Genomic DNA, 17,048 nt, shown 5'->3' with positions numbered 1-17,048 from the left:
CAATACGGTTTGGACATGACCAGGTAGATTTAGTACATAACTATTTGAAATTTGCGGTTATAATAGATTAGAAAGTAATAAGTAAGAATTACTGGTTAATGAATTTTCTCCTTTACAAAAGTTAAAAAAGAATTCAAGGTCGTTTGCAGGAGAGTACTTTAACGTCAGGTAATTTTTGGAAAAACCAAAAATTTAATGGACTAAGAAACCGATGATGCGTTTGATGAGAGGGAAGGTTTGTTTGGATTGGTTTGAGATGGATTAAGAAGAAGGGGGTGAAAAGCTTGCCGGGAATGAAATGAGTGAAAAGAAGGAGATTGTGTGAATTTATAAGAAGTAGTGCTTAGTGTTTGTGTGGAAAATTAAGCAGCCATTGTGGTAAGCAGAGACGAGTTCCAGTAGAAATAGAGGCATTACTGTAAGTATAAACAGATATATTTTCGTTGTGTCTGAGAGGAAGCAGTTTGTTTGTCTTCGAGTTTGGAGCTTGTGGTGAAGACATCACGACATTTTCACATACTGTTTGTCTGTTTCTTTTATTATCAAAAGAAACAGTAGGCGGAATAGCGAGCAGGGAAATTGGTAGGATCCGGGTAGTACATTGCGATCTGGTCAGGGCATAATCCAAGCAGAATCAAGGGAAGATAGTCTGTTTGAAAATCAACGTTTTGAGTTTTCAATAAAATCTATAAAGACATTCTATCAGGACCATCTATCAACATTCATGTCAATTGTTTGTAATTTGCAATATTTTTATAGTTAAGGCAAGAAGTCAAGGAACCAATAATTCTTTCTAAAATTTTTATATTAAGAGATATTTGATTTAGAAATATGTGTATTTAATTTTTATTGATCATTAAGGGATGTGTGATTTGATGGATGATTGATTATTTTTTTATTCTATTTATAGTGTATGGTGTAAGATTTAACCTCAACGGAATTTTAAATTAATTGGATATATTTTAAAATAAAGGACAATTGTTTTAATATCAGAATTTATTGTCTATTATTTCTTTTTTGTTTTGTTCATCTCTCTTAAATGGAACTAGCAGAAGATACTTTGAAGCCACGTTTTAATTAAAAAAAAAATAAAAATTATTTTTAGCCCTGAGATATTCTTTGCTTTTGATTTGTTTGATAAAGATAAATTTATTACATTTCAGACTATATAAGTAGATTTACAATTATAAGCAAATCACATCAATATATATATATATATATATATATATATATATATATATATATATATATATATATAAATGAGACTCTTTGGGACGAAATATTGGAATAATAAAGGAATAAGAGTACACTTAGCCTTTCTTTCAGCTGTGTTTACCCAAAGAGTCTCATAGTTTATTTTCTAACTTAATCCGCTGTAATTAACACTATTTTATATATATAAATATATATATATATATATATATATATATATATATATATATATATATATATATATATATATATATATATATAATTATCCAATCCGATTACGCCGTATACTATACTATACGCTTCTAAAACTGAAAATGGAGTTGGAGTGGCAATAATTAACAACAAAATATTAATCGTGACAGATTATATGTCATCACTACAAATAATCAGGAAAATATACACGCAGCATCCATTAGCTTTACTAATAAAGAAAGAACTAAATAAATTGCATACTAAAGATATAAGCATCACGATTCTCTAGGTCTCATCACATGTTGGAATAGCAGGTAACAGGTAACGAAGCAGTAGAAAAGATGCCAAAGACGCTATAAACGACAACAGTATCCCCATGTCACCCCAATCTGTAAGCATGGATCTTAAAAGCTACTTCAAAAGCACCTGTTCGAAAACTGGAACAATAAATGGAAATTCACACCAGCAAAGCTTCAGGAGACAAAAAATAAGATTGGACCATGGCAACCACTCGAGGTACCCAGACAAAAGCAAATAATTATTTCCTGTTTACGACTTGGACATACCTAGCTTTCTCATGAACATCTGTTTAAGAAAGAAAAACGCAATTTGGGATTAGTGCGGTTCACCCCTTACGGTAAAACATGTGGAAAAGTACGAAAAGTTCAATCGTCACAGAATTAAATACCATTTACCAAACGATCTGAAACATTCTAAATTTAAAAAATACTATAGATAACCTACTTTTGTTTTTAAAAGTTTAAAAGACTCTAATTTACTAAGCAAAGTGTAATTAACTGTTATCAGAACGTGGAGTACATCAAGATGACAATGTCAGATCAAAACTGTTTAGAGCGCTGCAAATAATTTATGCTTAAAAAACTTGAGTGGGATACCATGGAAATCAATATCGATAGTGAAAAACTAAACCACTTACGCTTCGGTGATGATATCGTTTTAATAACAGACAATCTAAAATAAGCACAAGAGTGGTTAAATATTGTAATTTAACAATAATTATTATCAGTCTTCCGAGGAAGTTCATATTTTAGCGAACTAATTTAAGCTTACTCTATTCTGTGGAAATTAAGTTTTTAAAGAAAAGAGTTTTAAAAACACATATCATCATTCAATCTTCGCTTATCCACTGCTGGACATAGATCTCCCTCATAATTTTCCATCTATTTCGATCTTGTGCCTCTTGCATCCAATTCCTATGACAACGTTTTAGATCGTCAGTCCAACGTGTTGGTGGATGACCTCTGCTTCGGTAGGCATCATCTCTTGGTCTCCATTCCAGTATTCGCTTTGTCCACCTATTATCTGTCATTCTAGCCACGTGACCTGCCCAGTTCCATTTCAGTGTTGCTACTCTCTCTACTGCATCAGCCACTCCTATTCTTTATCGTAGCTGGCGATTTGGGATCTTGTCTCGTAGTGAATCGCCCAACATAAAAAAAAATCTTGTAGTCAGCGAAGATAAATGCGTAAGAACAAGATCCATAGACCAGGTAATGGCCTATAAATATCTAGGTCATGAGATTCGCATAGGAAAAGATAACCAAACCGTTGAGCTTCTATGTCGTATAAGACTGACTTGGGCATCCTTCGGGAAGCTGAACCATATTTTCAAATCGTCTGATATACCAATATACCTTAAAAGAAAAACGTTTAATCAGTGTGTTTTGCCAGTGTTAACTTACGGTGCGGAAACGTTGACCATGACAAGGAAAACAGTTCAAAAGATCCGTGTGTGTCAAAGGGCGATGGAGCGTGCTATGTTGGGCGTTTCACACAAAAACAAATATATTGCTTATTTATTACTGGGTTCAGTCTAGTTTTAATGTTGTTTTATTTGTTTTTCTTTTTTAATTTTTATGACAGTCCTTGTTTACGGTATACATATTTTTAAACCGATTTCTTATAAATTTTGTCCTGTTTTTTAAAGCATCTAATCTATTAATGTTAAAGAGTAATACTTTTTTACCAAAATATGTAATATTTAACTTAATTGTGCCGTCGCCTATAATAACTTGAAGATATCTTTTGTTATTAATATCGTAACGTCAAATAAATCATTTATTTTACAATAGTAATTTATTCCCATTTATATCTTATCATTACTTTTAAACGTACTAATAAGTTATAAGATTTTACCTTAATTTAAAATATCGGATTATTTCCAATCGCTGATCGTGAATATCTCTTTCAACGCGCTAATTTATGGAAAGCAAACAGTTCGGTTCTGGAGCCCTCTAACGAAATGTAGTAAAGCTATAATTAAGCACCGCCAAATGACTAACATCTAATTAGAGACTGCCCAAGTTTAAATCGAAGAAAACTATCCAATACAGGAAAGGTTCAAAGGAATAGTAGAGATAATTGTTTAAATAAACTCTGTAATTATTTTAAGCACTTCAATCATAGTATATTGAGGTAAAACCCATTGTATGAAGCTTTTTTTAAACCCTCTTAATGTTGAAATAAAAGGAATAATAAGAATACACATAACTATCAAATGTAAATTTCATCGATATATTGTATAGCAAATAAGATCAACAAAATATCAAATATAAAATATATCAATACACTTAATCAATACACAAATCATGTACTTGCTACATAAAATGAATTGGATTTTCTAATATATCAAAATTATGACATGCAAATTGAAGACATGAGATGATAAAGGTGCCATGTCCACTTTTTCAGATATTGAGTAATTGAAAGAAACGCGTTTTCACTTATATATTTTTTTAAATAAATTTTATAAAAATTACCAATATCTTATTAGATTAGAATCGTTTTGTACTTTTTTATATAATATTTTTTGTTTTTCTAGAATTTAAACTTTTTTAGTAATTTTAATTTTAATGGACATAACACCTTAATCAACCAACATTTTATGCAGATGTTGGTATAAACTTGAGTAGAGAAAGGTGTTATGTCACCTATGTTGTATTTAAATTTTAAAAAAATAATAAAAAAAACTATTAAATAATTTGGAAATTAAATTTTATTTGCAGATTAACAAAAGCAAATTAAGATACATTAAAAATTTATAAACAAAGACACAGAAACATTTAAATTTAACATGAATTACGTTTTTTCTTAGGGTTTTTCAAACATTCTTCTAAAACAATATCATAATACCATTTATACTCTGCTGGAATAAACGTAAGTTGTCTTGTAGATTTGAAATTTTTTCAGAAGTCAAACCACCCCATTTAGGTAACTTTTGTAAAACAACTTGGTTACTTTGTACTATCAGTTCTCTTTTTTTTTGTAAGTCAACTTTCATAAATGGGGTAAACGGATCTAAACTAGTTTTGTAAAAGTATTTTCCAAAACAACTTACTCTTAGCCACTTCACGTTATCTCGAAAATTTATTTTTTGGTTAAGACTATTAGTGAGTCTTTTGTTTAAATGAAGTTTTGCAGGTAGAGTTTCAAAGCAATAAAAAAGATGTTCCATGTTAAGGCATACACTTTGTTTGGTACTCGCAGATCTAATAATTTCCCGATATTGGTCTGGTATATAAATATTCTGATGTTTTCTAAGAACCTTTTCTATTCTTCCAAAGTCTCTGTCAGAGTCAAGGTAACTGTGACCGACTTCGGGAAATTTATGGTCAATGATCTTAAATATTTTATTTAATATTAGGTATTAAAAAAGGTTAATAATGGAGAAGTTTTTGTTTTGTGCCCCACATTGATCTGACCAAATTATTAAATGATCAATTTGGGGATTTTCTTTTTTAAGAAGCAGACAAAATCGTAGCAAACAACTTGCTATTTCATTACCTCCCCTATTGGCAATATCCTCAGTCCATGTAAAAAATAGGACTTATGACCAGAACTGGTTAAACAGTGGACTCCAAAGTTGTATAGCCACATTTGTCTAAAGTAAAAAGATTTTGACGTTGATAGCTTTGGCAAAAGCGTTTGTTGAAGATCCATTGTTATGTAACATTTTTCTTTGGAAATTTTTACTACTTCGCGGTCAACTTTCTGCTGCGCAAAAGCAAGTTGAAAATTATTCGAGTGCTCTAAAGAGTTCTCTCCAGCATCGCATAAACTGCAAGTATCACTTTTTGGTACACCAAAAGATAAGTTAAACCTTGTTTCAAATATATGTCTGTAAAAAGAGGCCTTTACGAAATATTTAGTTTCGAGCTTTTTTGTTTGACAATCCTCTATATACAGTTGATGAAGTCGGTTAATATTTAGTAAAGGGGAAAGGTATTTTTTATGTGGGTTTTTAGTCCTAGAATAATGTGATTCTTGTGAAGGAAACTGCTTGATATGATTTTCAATGCAGTTTATTACTTCATCGGATATTTTTTTTGGATTTTTGTGATGCCCTTGCTTATGTGGTGAGGGCATTACCTGGCCAGATTTTAAGTCATTTTGAGCTTTAAAGACTTTTTTTCGTCCAATTCGGTATAAAGAGCAGAAAGCATCTTTACACACTAGTGTATTTTCTTTATCACACGTAATAAAATATTTAAAGCTGTAAGCTTTCGTTTTTATATTTTTACGAGGGCGGTGACGATTAACTTCCTGCATCGTAATACTTTTAAAAATTAAAATATTTTTGGAATTTGTATCTAGCTTATAAAATTTTCTTAGAATTTCTTCTCTGCTTGCAATACTAGACTTCTCAGTTCAGTTTAGTCTACATTTTTCTTTACACAGTAAATCTCTTTTAATTGTTTTTTCTTCCATCACTTTACCAGTCTTTGGAGAAATATATTCTTTACCTTGTTGTCTTAACCTTGCAGGTTTATTTCGTTTCCAATTATCAGGTTTCCGGACTCTTTTTTTAGTTATTTTTAAAACTGGTTTAACAATTTCTCTTCTACTTATTTCATCGGCAGTAAAATGCAATTGCTGGTTATGGTCTTGTATACGTATTTCCCGAGGTATTTCCTCCTGCACTTCGTCAATCCTATCCGGGGTTTCCCTGCTGTTTGTCGGAACCTTAAAAATATCTTAGTTATTTATTAAATTTATACTTATTTCTAATTTCTATTTTTATTTCTTAATCTTAACTTTTTTTAGCTTTACCTTTTTAATTTCTTGGTTATCAGAAAACATTTTACGTTTGACTCTATCAACATCCGGATATTTGTTTATGAGACTCGTCAAATAAGAAATATTTGAGTTATCAGAATCCTCTTCTAAATGTTCTTCACTGGAAGGGGAATATTCGCTGCCTGATGTAACACTTTTATCAGTACAATTATCCATATAGTCTAAAAATTTAATTTATGTACATAGGTAGGTATGTATGTAATAATAACTCAAGTAATGTATATTATATCTATATTTCTTTAAATAAAAAATTGAATTGCAGAGGGGGTAAATTGTTATTAAAAAGAGATGATTAATTAATAAAGGTAGTAAAAAATTTTTTAATATGCTTACCTGCTTTAGAGTTGACCTTCTTTTGAAGTCCACTAGTGCTTGGCTGGCTCCACATATTTTCTTGTTTTTTACTAATTCTAACATTCTTTTACTTCTCGAACCCACGTTGAAAGATGTGATAAACAACAAACATAACCTTAAAATATCACATGGCACCTACCATGTAAATAAAACTTTCCCACTATCTAGTGGATAAAGGTGCTATGTCCTTAAATATGGACATAGCACCTTTATCTAATAAAAAAGGATACTTAGTCATAGGACATAGTACCTTTATCAATTAAAATAATCCTTATTAATAACAATTTAAGAATCTTGAGTTATTCAGGGGTTGTATTACGACTTTAGGTAACCAAATATACAAATAAGTTATTTTTTGAAAAAAATGGACATAGCACCTTTATCAACTCATGTCTTCAATTGTAAAAATCCAAAAAAAAAACATACAGATTATATGTTTCAACCGTTTTCTATTCACAAACCGAAAACTTTTCAAAACATCTCTATCTCCTTATGAAATGTCTTTTGAAAGTTTTAAATCAAAATTTAGTTAGAATATAATATTCTACTTACTGTCAATATTTCAAGCAAATTCATGCATATAAAAAAAATTATAAGCAGAAAACCGTCTATTCTGGACTAAGTTACTTAGTAGGGGATTACTTACTTTTCAGGTTCGTTAAAGATGGACTGATAAGTCTAAAAAACATTATTAATTATTGTTATAATCTATTTGGATTTTTACTTTATTTTTTAATTAAATATTAAACTAATTACAACAAAAGTTTTTACTTCGATATTAAAGTTTTTTAACTGATATGGTATACAGCCAACTCCCGGAAAATAACATTAAATTATAATAATGATCTATCTGCATCATCGCAAAATTTATATTATTCTTCCGATTTCTCTCACTTGTACTACATGCAAACTTCTTGAAAACATGACATTTTTAAAGCAATCAACAATCAGGAAGATGTCGTAGCAACCATATTTGATAAGATAGATATACCGAACTAAAATAGGTTCACCACTCTCTCAGAGCAAAACAAAATTTAGAAAATTTCTCAGGAGGACCTCTACTCCCTTGCTCCAAATTCTATTTAACAATTGTACATTATCTGTTGTTATTCAATGTAAAATTCTCGGTTTGAAACGGGATGAAACTATTTTGTTAAGAGTCAGAGATCTCATTCGATCTGAGCGCGATTACGGTAGCTTCCTCTTTTCCTATACTCGATCCGACATCCTAGGTGCCTTTCGCTCTAGTCCTATCGAGAACATGTACCGTAAATTCAATGAAGTTCCTCTCACCTTAAGAGGACAATCTCTTCTACTTTCATATGCTGCATCAACATCAGCAAACGACTTTAAGCCCATTTATTCCCTAATTACCACAATGAAGTCTTCTTTCACTAACAATATCCAACACCTTATCATAAAACCAATATCTCATTTAATTTCTCCACTACTTAAAAATATTGACCTCCTTCTAACTAGTTCATTGTCTCTTCCTTTATTTCTTTCCTGGGCTAAAAATCTTCTTTTAATAGGTGCCTCACTCATCACCTTTAACAAACATAAACCTTCTAACATTCTTATAAAGAAACATTTATAGAAATTATACAAAAAAAATCATGTGATTTAATTTTCTATACCGATGCTTCTAAAATACCACAGGTATTGAGTGTGCAGTTACCACTAAACATTAACTTGTAAGATCATTACAGTTACCCTCAACATGCAGCGTTTACTCAGGAGAACTATATAGTATTCTGTTGTATATTAAATGTATGTCTCATAAAAACAGACATATTGCAATTTGTTCAGATTCCCTTTCATATATCCACTCAATCAATACAATTTTCACTCACCACCCATTAGTTCAAAAAATTCATGACATATACCTAAATCTTTCTGCTCACGATCTAATAGTCTCTCTCATATAGCTGGCTTCTTATACTCGAATTACTGGCAATGAAACAGCAGATCATTTTGCCAAAGTAGCTACCAACCATAGTACTGGAGTCATTACAACTCAACCAGCTAACGTTTTTTCAAAAAGTCCGTAAAGGATGCTCGGCAAAACTTGTGGCAAAAGAGCAGAACAACTCGTCATGAACTCCAACCGTTTATTGGTCATCTCCCCCTGGATTTCCTAACTAAAAAAAAATTATTAGAAGACTATTAAAAGACTTCGAATCAACCACAATAAAACTTATCCCTAAATCTTAAAATTGCACACGTATCAAAATACTCTATTACAAGTTATAATAAATTCTCATTGATTATTAACCGATTAAAATGAATGTCCAAATATCGAAAACCTTTGATACAACTTTAATAAACAGTAAAGTCTTTTGTTCCTTGGTTTTAAAGATACTACAAATAGTACGGTTAAATATTTAAAAAGTTTGAATTGTGCTACAATCTTTTTGGTTATAGTCAATTAGGTGAGAGGGATACTATCTTGTTAAAAGAAAAATTCTATCTCATGATCTAGGTAATCACTTCAAGCCGAATGTATTATACATTTTTGAAATGAGCAAAATCCAAATATAAAATAACAAAAGGGAAAGTAATTTAAAAAAAAGTAAAGGGATAATCGGGAGGGTGAGAGGGTGCCTTTCCCAGCAATCTTAAATATGATATAATGTCTAAAGTGATGTCAATCCGAAAAAACCAAAACGTACCTCAACCTTGCACAATAAATGGGCACATTTTAGAACAGGTCAATAGATTTAAGTACCTGGGATGTTGGATCGATAGCAGCCTAAATCCTGATCTAGAAATAAGATCGAGAATAGAACAGGCCAGAAAATCTTTCGAAAAAATAAAAAAAACTGCTTTGTGATTCTCGAATAAAACTCGAAATTCGACTACGTTTATCAAAATGCTACGTTTGGTCGACTCTTCTATATGCAGTTGAAACGTGGACCCTAAAAACATCAACCGTAAATAAATTGGAGGCCTTCGAAATGTGGATCTACCGGAGAATGCTCAAAATTTCATGGACATCGCATACCTCAAACGAAGAAGTGCTGCATAGAATAGGCAAGGAAAGAGAACTTTTTAATACAGTAAAAGTTAGAAAAACATCATACCTAGGCCACATACTGAGAAATAATAAGTACCAATATGCCCAACTTATAGTGAAAGGAAAAATCGAAGGAAAGAGAGGCCTAGGAAGGAAAAGACTATCGTGGCTCAGAAACATCCGACAATGGACAGGGCTAAATTTTGAACTGCTAATAAGAACAACTGAAGATAGAGAAGATTTTAAAATTGTAGTAGCCAACCTCCATTGAGGAGAGGGCACTTTAAGAAGAAGAAGAATGTCTCTTCCTTCAAATATTAATTGGCGTGTTTTTGCGTTTTCCTAAAAATTAGAAGTTCAAAAGTTATTTAAGGTGGATAGTTTTATCTGAAAAGTACTGTATATTTAATATTATTGTTCCTATACCAACAGTCATAGTTTTTGAGGTACTTTATGTAAATAAAAAAAATGTCAATAAACAAAAAAACAGTGTTTGATTGTTATATAAAATGAATTTTTATCAAGTATCGATCGAATCCATTACTTCTATATTGTATATTTATATATTGTATTATATTATTGTATATAAATTTTGGTAATTTCCTTCCGCCCCCTGTACAACTTTCTTTTTAAAAAGTGGCATGCTAGTCTCGAGCGCGTATATAAATCCTTGTAGGAGAGTAAAGGACTTCGGGATGATAATTTCATAAAACAAAAATGACAATTATAATTCTCAAGAGACAACAGGACTAAAAAGGGCTACCAAAAATTAAATGCGTCGATACGTTGTTCCAATAAATTATAATAGATACATATAAAAAAATATAATTTTGAGTCCGTCATTCAAGAGAAACTATAAAATTTGGTCCACTATGTAATGTAGCATTGATGTGTATGTAGCGGTACTGAAGTAAAAAGAGGATGAGAGGCGGGCAGGCGGCAGCGGGCGATAGCTATCGATCGCGCCGGCGCCGGCGCTCTAATGCGCCGCCGTCGGTGCTGTCAGTGTCGAGTGAGAAACGGCCGGTGCCACAGCTTCGGCCCGGGCGGGGAGGACGACGACGACTCTGACCATCATCACACCGCATTTACCTCTTCGAGTAAAGATGGCGGCCCAAAGATTCGTAGTTTCAAGTGTTAGAGTTTCGGTAACGCGACAAGTGTCTTAGAGTGAGTGATGTGAGATGTCTAGGAGGCCCTCCTGCACCTCCTCCACCACCTCGTTCTTCTATGCCGCCGGCAAGCATGCAGCATGAGCGAGGATTGTGGGGGGCCCGCTTGGAGTTTGGAGCAGCCTTCTTGTAGCCGGGAGCCTCGGAGGCACACCGTCGTCGATCCCGGGGGCACTCGGAGCCGCGAGGGGGGGCACTCCGGCCGCCCGCAGCGATGCTCCCGGTTCCCGTAGCTGCTGACGCCGCCGCCGCCACCGCACCCTGCCCCGCAGAATGCCCCGGGCCCCTCGATCGGGCCGCCTGTCATCGCTGCTCCTGATGGCCGGCCTGGCGTTCGCCGCCACTTTTACCTCCGTCACCAGCTCATCGTCACCGCTCTCCAAACACGACGACGACGCCTCCTCCGTTGTCGTTGACGGTGTTGACGTTATTCGCGTTGGCGCTCCTCCAACGTGGCCACTCTCATCATCTTCTAATTCTAATTATTGCAGCAGTTCAGCCGTCGACGACACGACTGTGTGTCCGCCGCCCTGTCAGACCTCAGACAGATCTAAACAGTGCCTTCATTATTTGCAAGATTCGCACAAAGAGGAAGTCTGCGGAGGAGACGTGCCGCCCCAGCGCAGGCGTGACGTGCTGCACCGACTCCGGATGCCCCACTGCTGTGAACACGCTGTCGACAAGGCGCTCCCCGAGGCCGCTTTCCACGGGGACTCCAACACCTGCCATCGACTCCTTACAACACTCATTGAGCTCGATAACTTTGCCAGGATTCTATCCTGCAATCACGCTGACCTGCTCACTCGCTATGATTGTTCACAGAATTATTCCATCGTTCACAACTGCAAAGACTGCAAGGTAAAAAATTCATAAATAAACAATTTATCTTGCTATTAATTACTGTAAAATCCAATTTTCAACAACAATAAAATGTTTCACTTTAAACCGCTCTCAGATTACTTTAGATGGATATAGGCACGTAATTTATTAAAGAAAGAAAGGAGTTTACTCAGGATAAAACACTTTTTTTATAAGGTATCTTCTTTCTTTTTGGCAGGTTTTTATTATATAGAATAAAACAGTCTAAGATATTTGCTGCTGTCTATCAGCTATAAGCTGATTTGTATTTTTTTTTGGAAAAAATGAGATAACTTCAAAGTTAGAAGCAAATAACTAAAGATCAACAATATTTATTAAATCTAATAATCAAATATAAAAAGATAAATACGGACGTATTTGTTCAATTTTCAGTAACAACTCAGTATTTATGACATACCGTAAATACAATTATTAGTTATTTGGATTAAAGGATAAAGAAAAATAATCAGTAAATTAAAATAAGTAATAGAATTTGTCCTGTAAAATTCTAACTAACCCATTAACATATTATCTATATTCATATTTGTATCTCTTTACTATGCCACATTTTTAATTTTTGCTTGTTGTATATTCTATATTGCTCCTCCGTTAAATACTCATTATAATACCAACAAATTTCCAAATTATCCTTTAACAAACGTATCTGCCATTCCACAGAGTATTATTCTCTCTCAAATTTCCGTTTCCAAGCAAATCACACAACATTGTTATGAGAACAATCTAAATACACTCGACAACAGTTGTATAGGTACCTAATCATTTATGTCCTTTGCACAGTACAAACAAGGAAAGGAGATTTGCTTTAGACGGTGTTCTCTTATGGAATTCATGAAACAAAAGTTTCTGTCTTCAAAATTGGAATTTATTTTTAATTTTTTTTTATATTATTCGATGAAAACACAATATTTCTCGAAAACAGAGTGTGCTTCTAATAATTACATATTATGGACAAGAGAGAATTTTTCAAATGACTCAATGCGAATTATTTGTTAATTATTCAATAAATCAACAGACATCTTATTATATTTAAACTAAATTAGTAGTTTTATCTTAATATATTCGTGCTGTTTCCCCAATTCTAGCCTTTTTATTTGCTTTACTGCGCTGATCTTTTAGAGTTTATCTGTGCCATAACGCATTTTCAGGTTTTGAGCATGCGCGTGTAACAAAACGTAAAAACTGAAATCTGGGATATATATAGGACATCCAATTTGAATGGAAAATAAAATAACCATTTGTTGTATTGAAAATCTATTTATTTTATTTATATTATATTCATTGCTTTATTGATAACGAGTAGAATATTGATTATATCCACTTTTAAAAAACCTTGTATGAATTTAAGGTAATATAAATATTTTAGAATTGAACACTTTTTGTAAAGTTTTGAATAAATCGATACATTGAAATTTACGTGAATACTAGTAAAACGCTATTTTGTGATGTTAAAAAAGGGACTGGGTTTACGAAATTAACCAAAGGCTTTAAATAATTTTATTGAAAAACTATTACCTACATTGGATATGCCTTTATATAGGTTATTAATGCAACAGACAACTTTTGTGAGGTGAAATTAGATACAAACACCGACACAAAAGGATCAGGCCAATCGCACTCATTTTAAAAATATTCTTAACATCTCTTCTATTTAAAATAAGTCAAACTATAATATTGTTCTGAAGCTATTTCCTTGTGGCATTTTAAATTAATTACTATTTAAATGAGAATAAGCCGCAATTAAAGGTTAAAATACGTTTATTGACGTTTCAATTTCCACTTCGGAAATCGTTCTCAAAATACAAACATTAGTAAATTAAACAAATTTTGTTTTTTGTTACTTATTGAAAAAATTCTTCTAATAATTTAATTTTATCTGACTCATTTATATTGACAATTCAGACATACATTATACATTTTAAAGTAGATGACTTTAAACTGATATTGCCAATATTGTTTAGTTGCGTTCCTGGGACGACTTTACTTATAAGATAGTTCATTCGATTACATGAAATCAACTTTAACTTGAGAATATCCGTCAGAAAAGATCATAACATGTAATTCGTCTTTAAAAAGACAAATACATGCCATGATGACAGTAAAATTCTCCTGTTAGTGATTCCATAGTAAATTATGAGGGAAAAAACCAGGAAAAAAACCTCATAATACTATCCCGACATCCCCGGTAAGTATTTGATCGTGCATTTAGTTTACCTTCAATAAACATCAAATTCCGATTTTATATGTTTGTTAGTTAAAAAACATAAATGATGCATTCTCTATATGTTACTGACTTACCAATACTGGTATTTTCCTTTTAATAACTTCCTCTTTCAATATGGGTAACCAGATCCTACTACATTCTGCCGAGGAATTCGCGACACAATTGGTCTCATTCAGCATAATTAGAGCCGCTTCTTTGATTTTTCTCTTTTTACCATCCGTTTCTTTTAGGACTATATTTGAATCATTCCATTGAACCCTATGTTCATTATCCCATGCGTGTTTACATATTTGAGATCTATCAAATTCTCTATTTTTAATATAGGATTGATGTTCACTTATTCTAACATTTAATGGCCTTGATGTTTCACCTAAATAAAACTGATAGCATTCACAAGGTATTTTATAAATGCAATTCCTTGTCCTTTCTTGTTCATTGTTATTCTCAAGTTAAAGTTGATTTCATGTAATCGAATGAACTATCTTATAAGTAAAGTCGTCCCAGGAACGCAACTCAACAATATTGGCAATATTATTTTAAAGTCGTCTACTTTAAAATGTATAATATATATCTCTGAATTGTCAATATAGATGAGTCAGATAAAGTTAAATTATTAGAAGAATTTTTTCATTAAGTAACAAAAAACAAAATTTGTTTAATTTACTAATGTTTGTATTTTGAGAACGAGATTTCCGAAGTGGAAATTGAAACGTCAATAAACGTATTTTAACCTTTAATTGCGGCTTACTCCCATTTAAATAGTAATTAATTCAAACTATAATGTTTAGCACAAAGTTTCATTTTCTATATATTATAGTTCTATCTAATAAATGTACCAGTGATGCTATGTTTTCTGTACTACATAAGGTCTATCAAGTACTTAACAATAATATTTACACTATCACTGTTTTTTATGACTATGCCAAAGCTTTTGATTCTTTAAATCACGACATTTTGTTAAAAAAACTAAATTTCTACGGAATTCGAGGTATATCTTTGAATTGGTTCCAATCTTACTTGATGAATAGGAAACAACTATGTATTTAGAACAAATGATACTGACTCTAGTCACAAGAGCATTGTATGTGGAGTACCTCTGTATTGGGTCCTCTACTTTTCCTGATCTTGATAAATGACATCACTGACTTAAAAATCGATGAAAAAATTTTTCTTTTTGTTGATGATACCAGTATTACCTGGAGGAACTCTAATATTGCAATTATAACTTCTGATCTACTTATAATAAAAACCTGGTCCGACTCTAATTTACTCTCTTTTAAGATGGATAAGACAGTAGTATGTATTATCCTATAAAGGAGCTCTTCAACCATTACTTCTTAATAACAGACAGATCAGTATCGTTGATTCTGTAAAATTTCTTGGTATTTGTATAGACAGTAACTTGAAATGGTTCCTTCATATCGATTTGTTAAGCAAGAAACTAGCCTCAGCAATAAGATCTGTTTCGAAGGAAATCAATTTAGCATCTTTCAAAATAGCATAGTTTTCTTTGTTCGAGTCTCATCTTCGATATGGCCTTCCTTTTTAGAGTTCTAGTATAGCTGCCCAATCTGATGTTATTTTTAAATTACAAAAAAAGCAATACGGTATCTTTTTGGCCTCAGTAGAATAACACATTGCAGAAACTATTTAAAAAATCACGGGATTTTAACTCTTCCCTCTTTATATATTTTGGAAACTGTGTGCTTGATTAGTAAACACCTACATGTTTTTCCAGCAAGACCTAATCATGACTACTCCACCAGAAATTCAACCTTTGATGTGAATTTACTGATCTCGTCCACTGAGTTAGTAAAGAAATCTATATTATATTCGGCAAAAAAATTATACAACCATCTCCCTTTGTAACTGAAATCTACAACTTATTTCCTTAAGTTTCGTAAATTGACAAAAGCCTATTTATATAAAAGACCATATTATTCAGTGGAAGAGTTTCTTAATGAATAACTAAGAAATTATAGTAAGTTTACGTATGCAGCAATTTAAACTTATTCGTAAACTAGTTCGTAAGGTTTTATTATGCAATTTGCAATTTAGTTAAATTTTGCAATGGATTGTAAATTTTACTATCTTTTATTTTGTGATATTGACTATTAATGTAATTTTAGTAAATTTTATTTCTTATTGCTATTTTTTTGACTTTTTGTAAGCTTTGTCCATAAAATTGTACCATTTTCAGTGACAATAAAGCATATTTCTATTCTATTCTAACAGCTTTCGTTAGGTAGTCTGTAACTTGATATTCTGTTGCCACATGTTTAAGCTTTAACAATTTTTTAATAATTTTTTCCTTTAAGAAATTGTATCTAAGATCTATATGTGTTTAATTCTTGCTTGGTAGCATGTGTTCTTTGCAATATTTTGTGCACCTTATTGTCAACAAACAAAACTGTTGACTTGTTGAACTGCTCAAATTGCTCAATTTTCCTACGAAGCCATAATGCCCACTTATCCTCATTGTCACATATTCGCTTTTGTGGTTGAAAGAGCAACTGAACTTTCTCCTTTAGTGGCCGAGGAAATGACAGCTCCATTCTTTAAAAAATTTATTTTGTTACAAATCGTCTGCCATTAACATTTGCGGTCTAATCGGCATCTGCATAGCCAACAATCTCACTATGTCTAGTATTTGGGCGGTATAACTCTATTTTATATTCACAAGTTCCCTTTAAATATCGTAAGATAAGTTTAGTTGCAGTGCAATATGTCGTTTCAGGATTTTGTGTAAAACAGCTAACATTATGTACTGCAAAACATATGTCTGGTCGTGAATCTGTAAATAACAGAAGTTTCAGTAACTTTTTGATAAAGGACTTGTAACATTTTTTTAATTTCGTCATCATCTTTAGGTGACTAATTTTTTGACAATTTTTCACCTAGCACA

The 17,048-nt window shown here is 32.3% G+C and overlaps 1 protein-coding gene across 1 annotated transcript in view; it reads left to right on the top strand.

Moving 5' to 3' along the window:
* The first annotated feature begins 10,893 nt into the window (after positions 1–10,893).
* Positions 10,894–17,048, top strand: part of Mid1 (calcium-permeable channel component Mid1) — a 426,078-nt gene continuing 419,923 nt past the window's right edge. Inside the window, exon 1 of the mRNA XM_072532776.1 lies at positions 10,894–11,901. Coding sequence (XP_072388877.1) covers positions 11,317–11,901 — 585 coding nt within the window. The 5' untranslated portion in view covers positions 10,894–11,316. The remainder of the gene's footprint in view (positions 11,902–17,048) is intronic.

Source organism: Diabrotica undecimpunctata, chromosome 5, assembly GCF_040954645.1.
Source record: "Diabrotica undecimpunctata isolate CICGRU chromosome 5, icDiaUnde3, whole genome shotgun sequence".
Classification (NCBI taxonomy): domain Eukaryota; kingdom Metazoa; phylum Arthropoda; class Insecta; order Coleoptera; family Chrysomelidae; genus Diabrotica; species Diabrotica undecimpunctata.
This window is presented reverse-complemented; position numbering and strand designations above follow the sequence as displayed.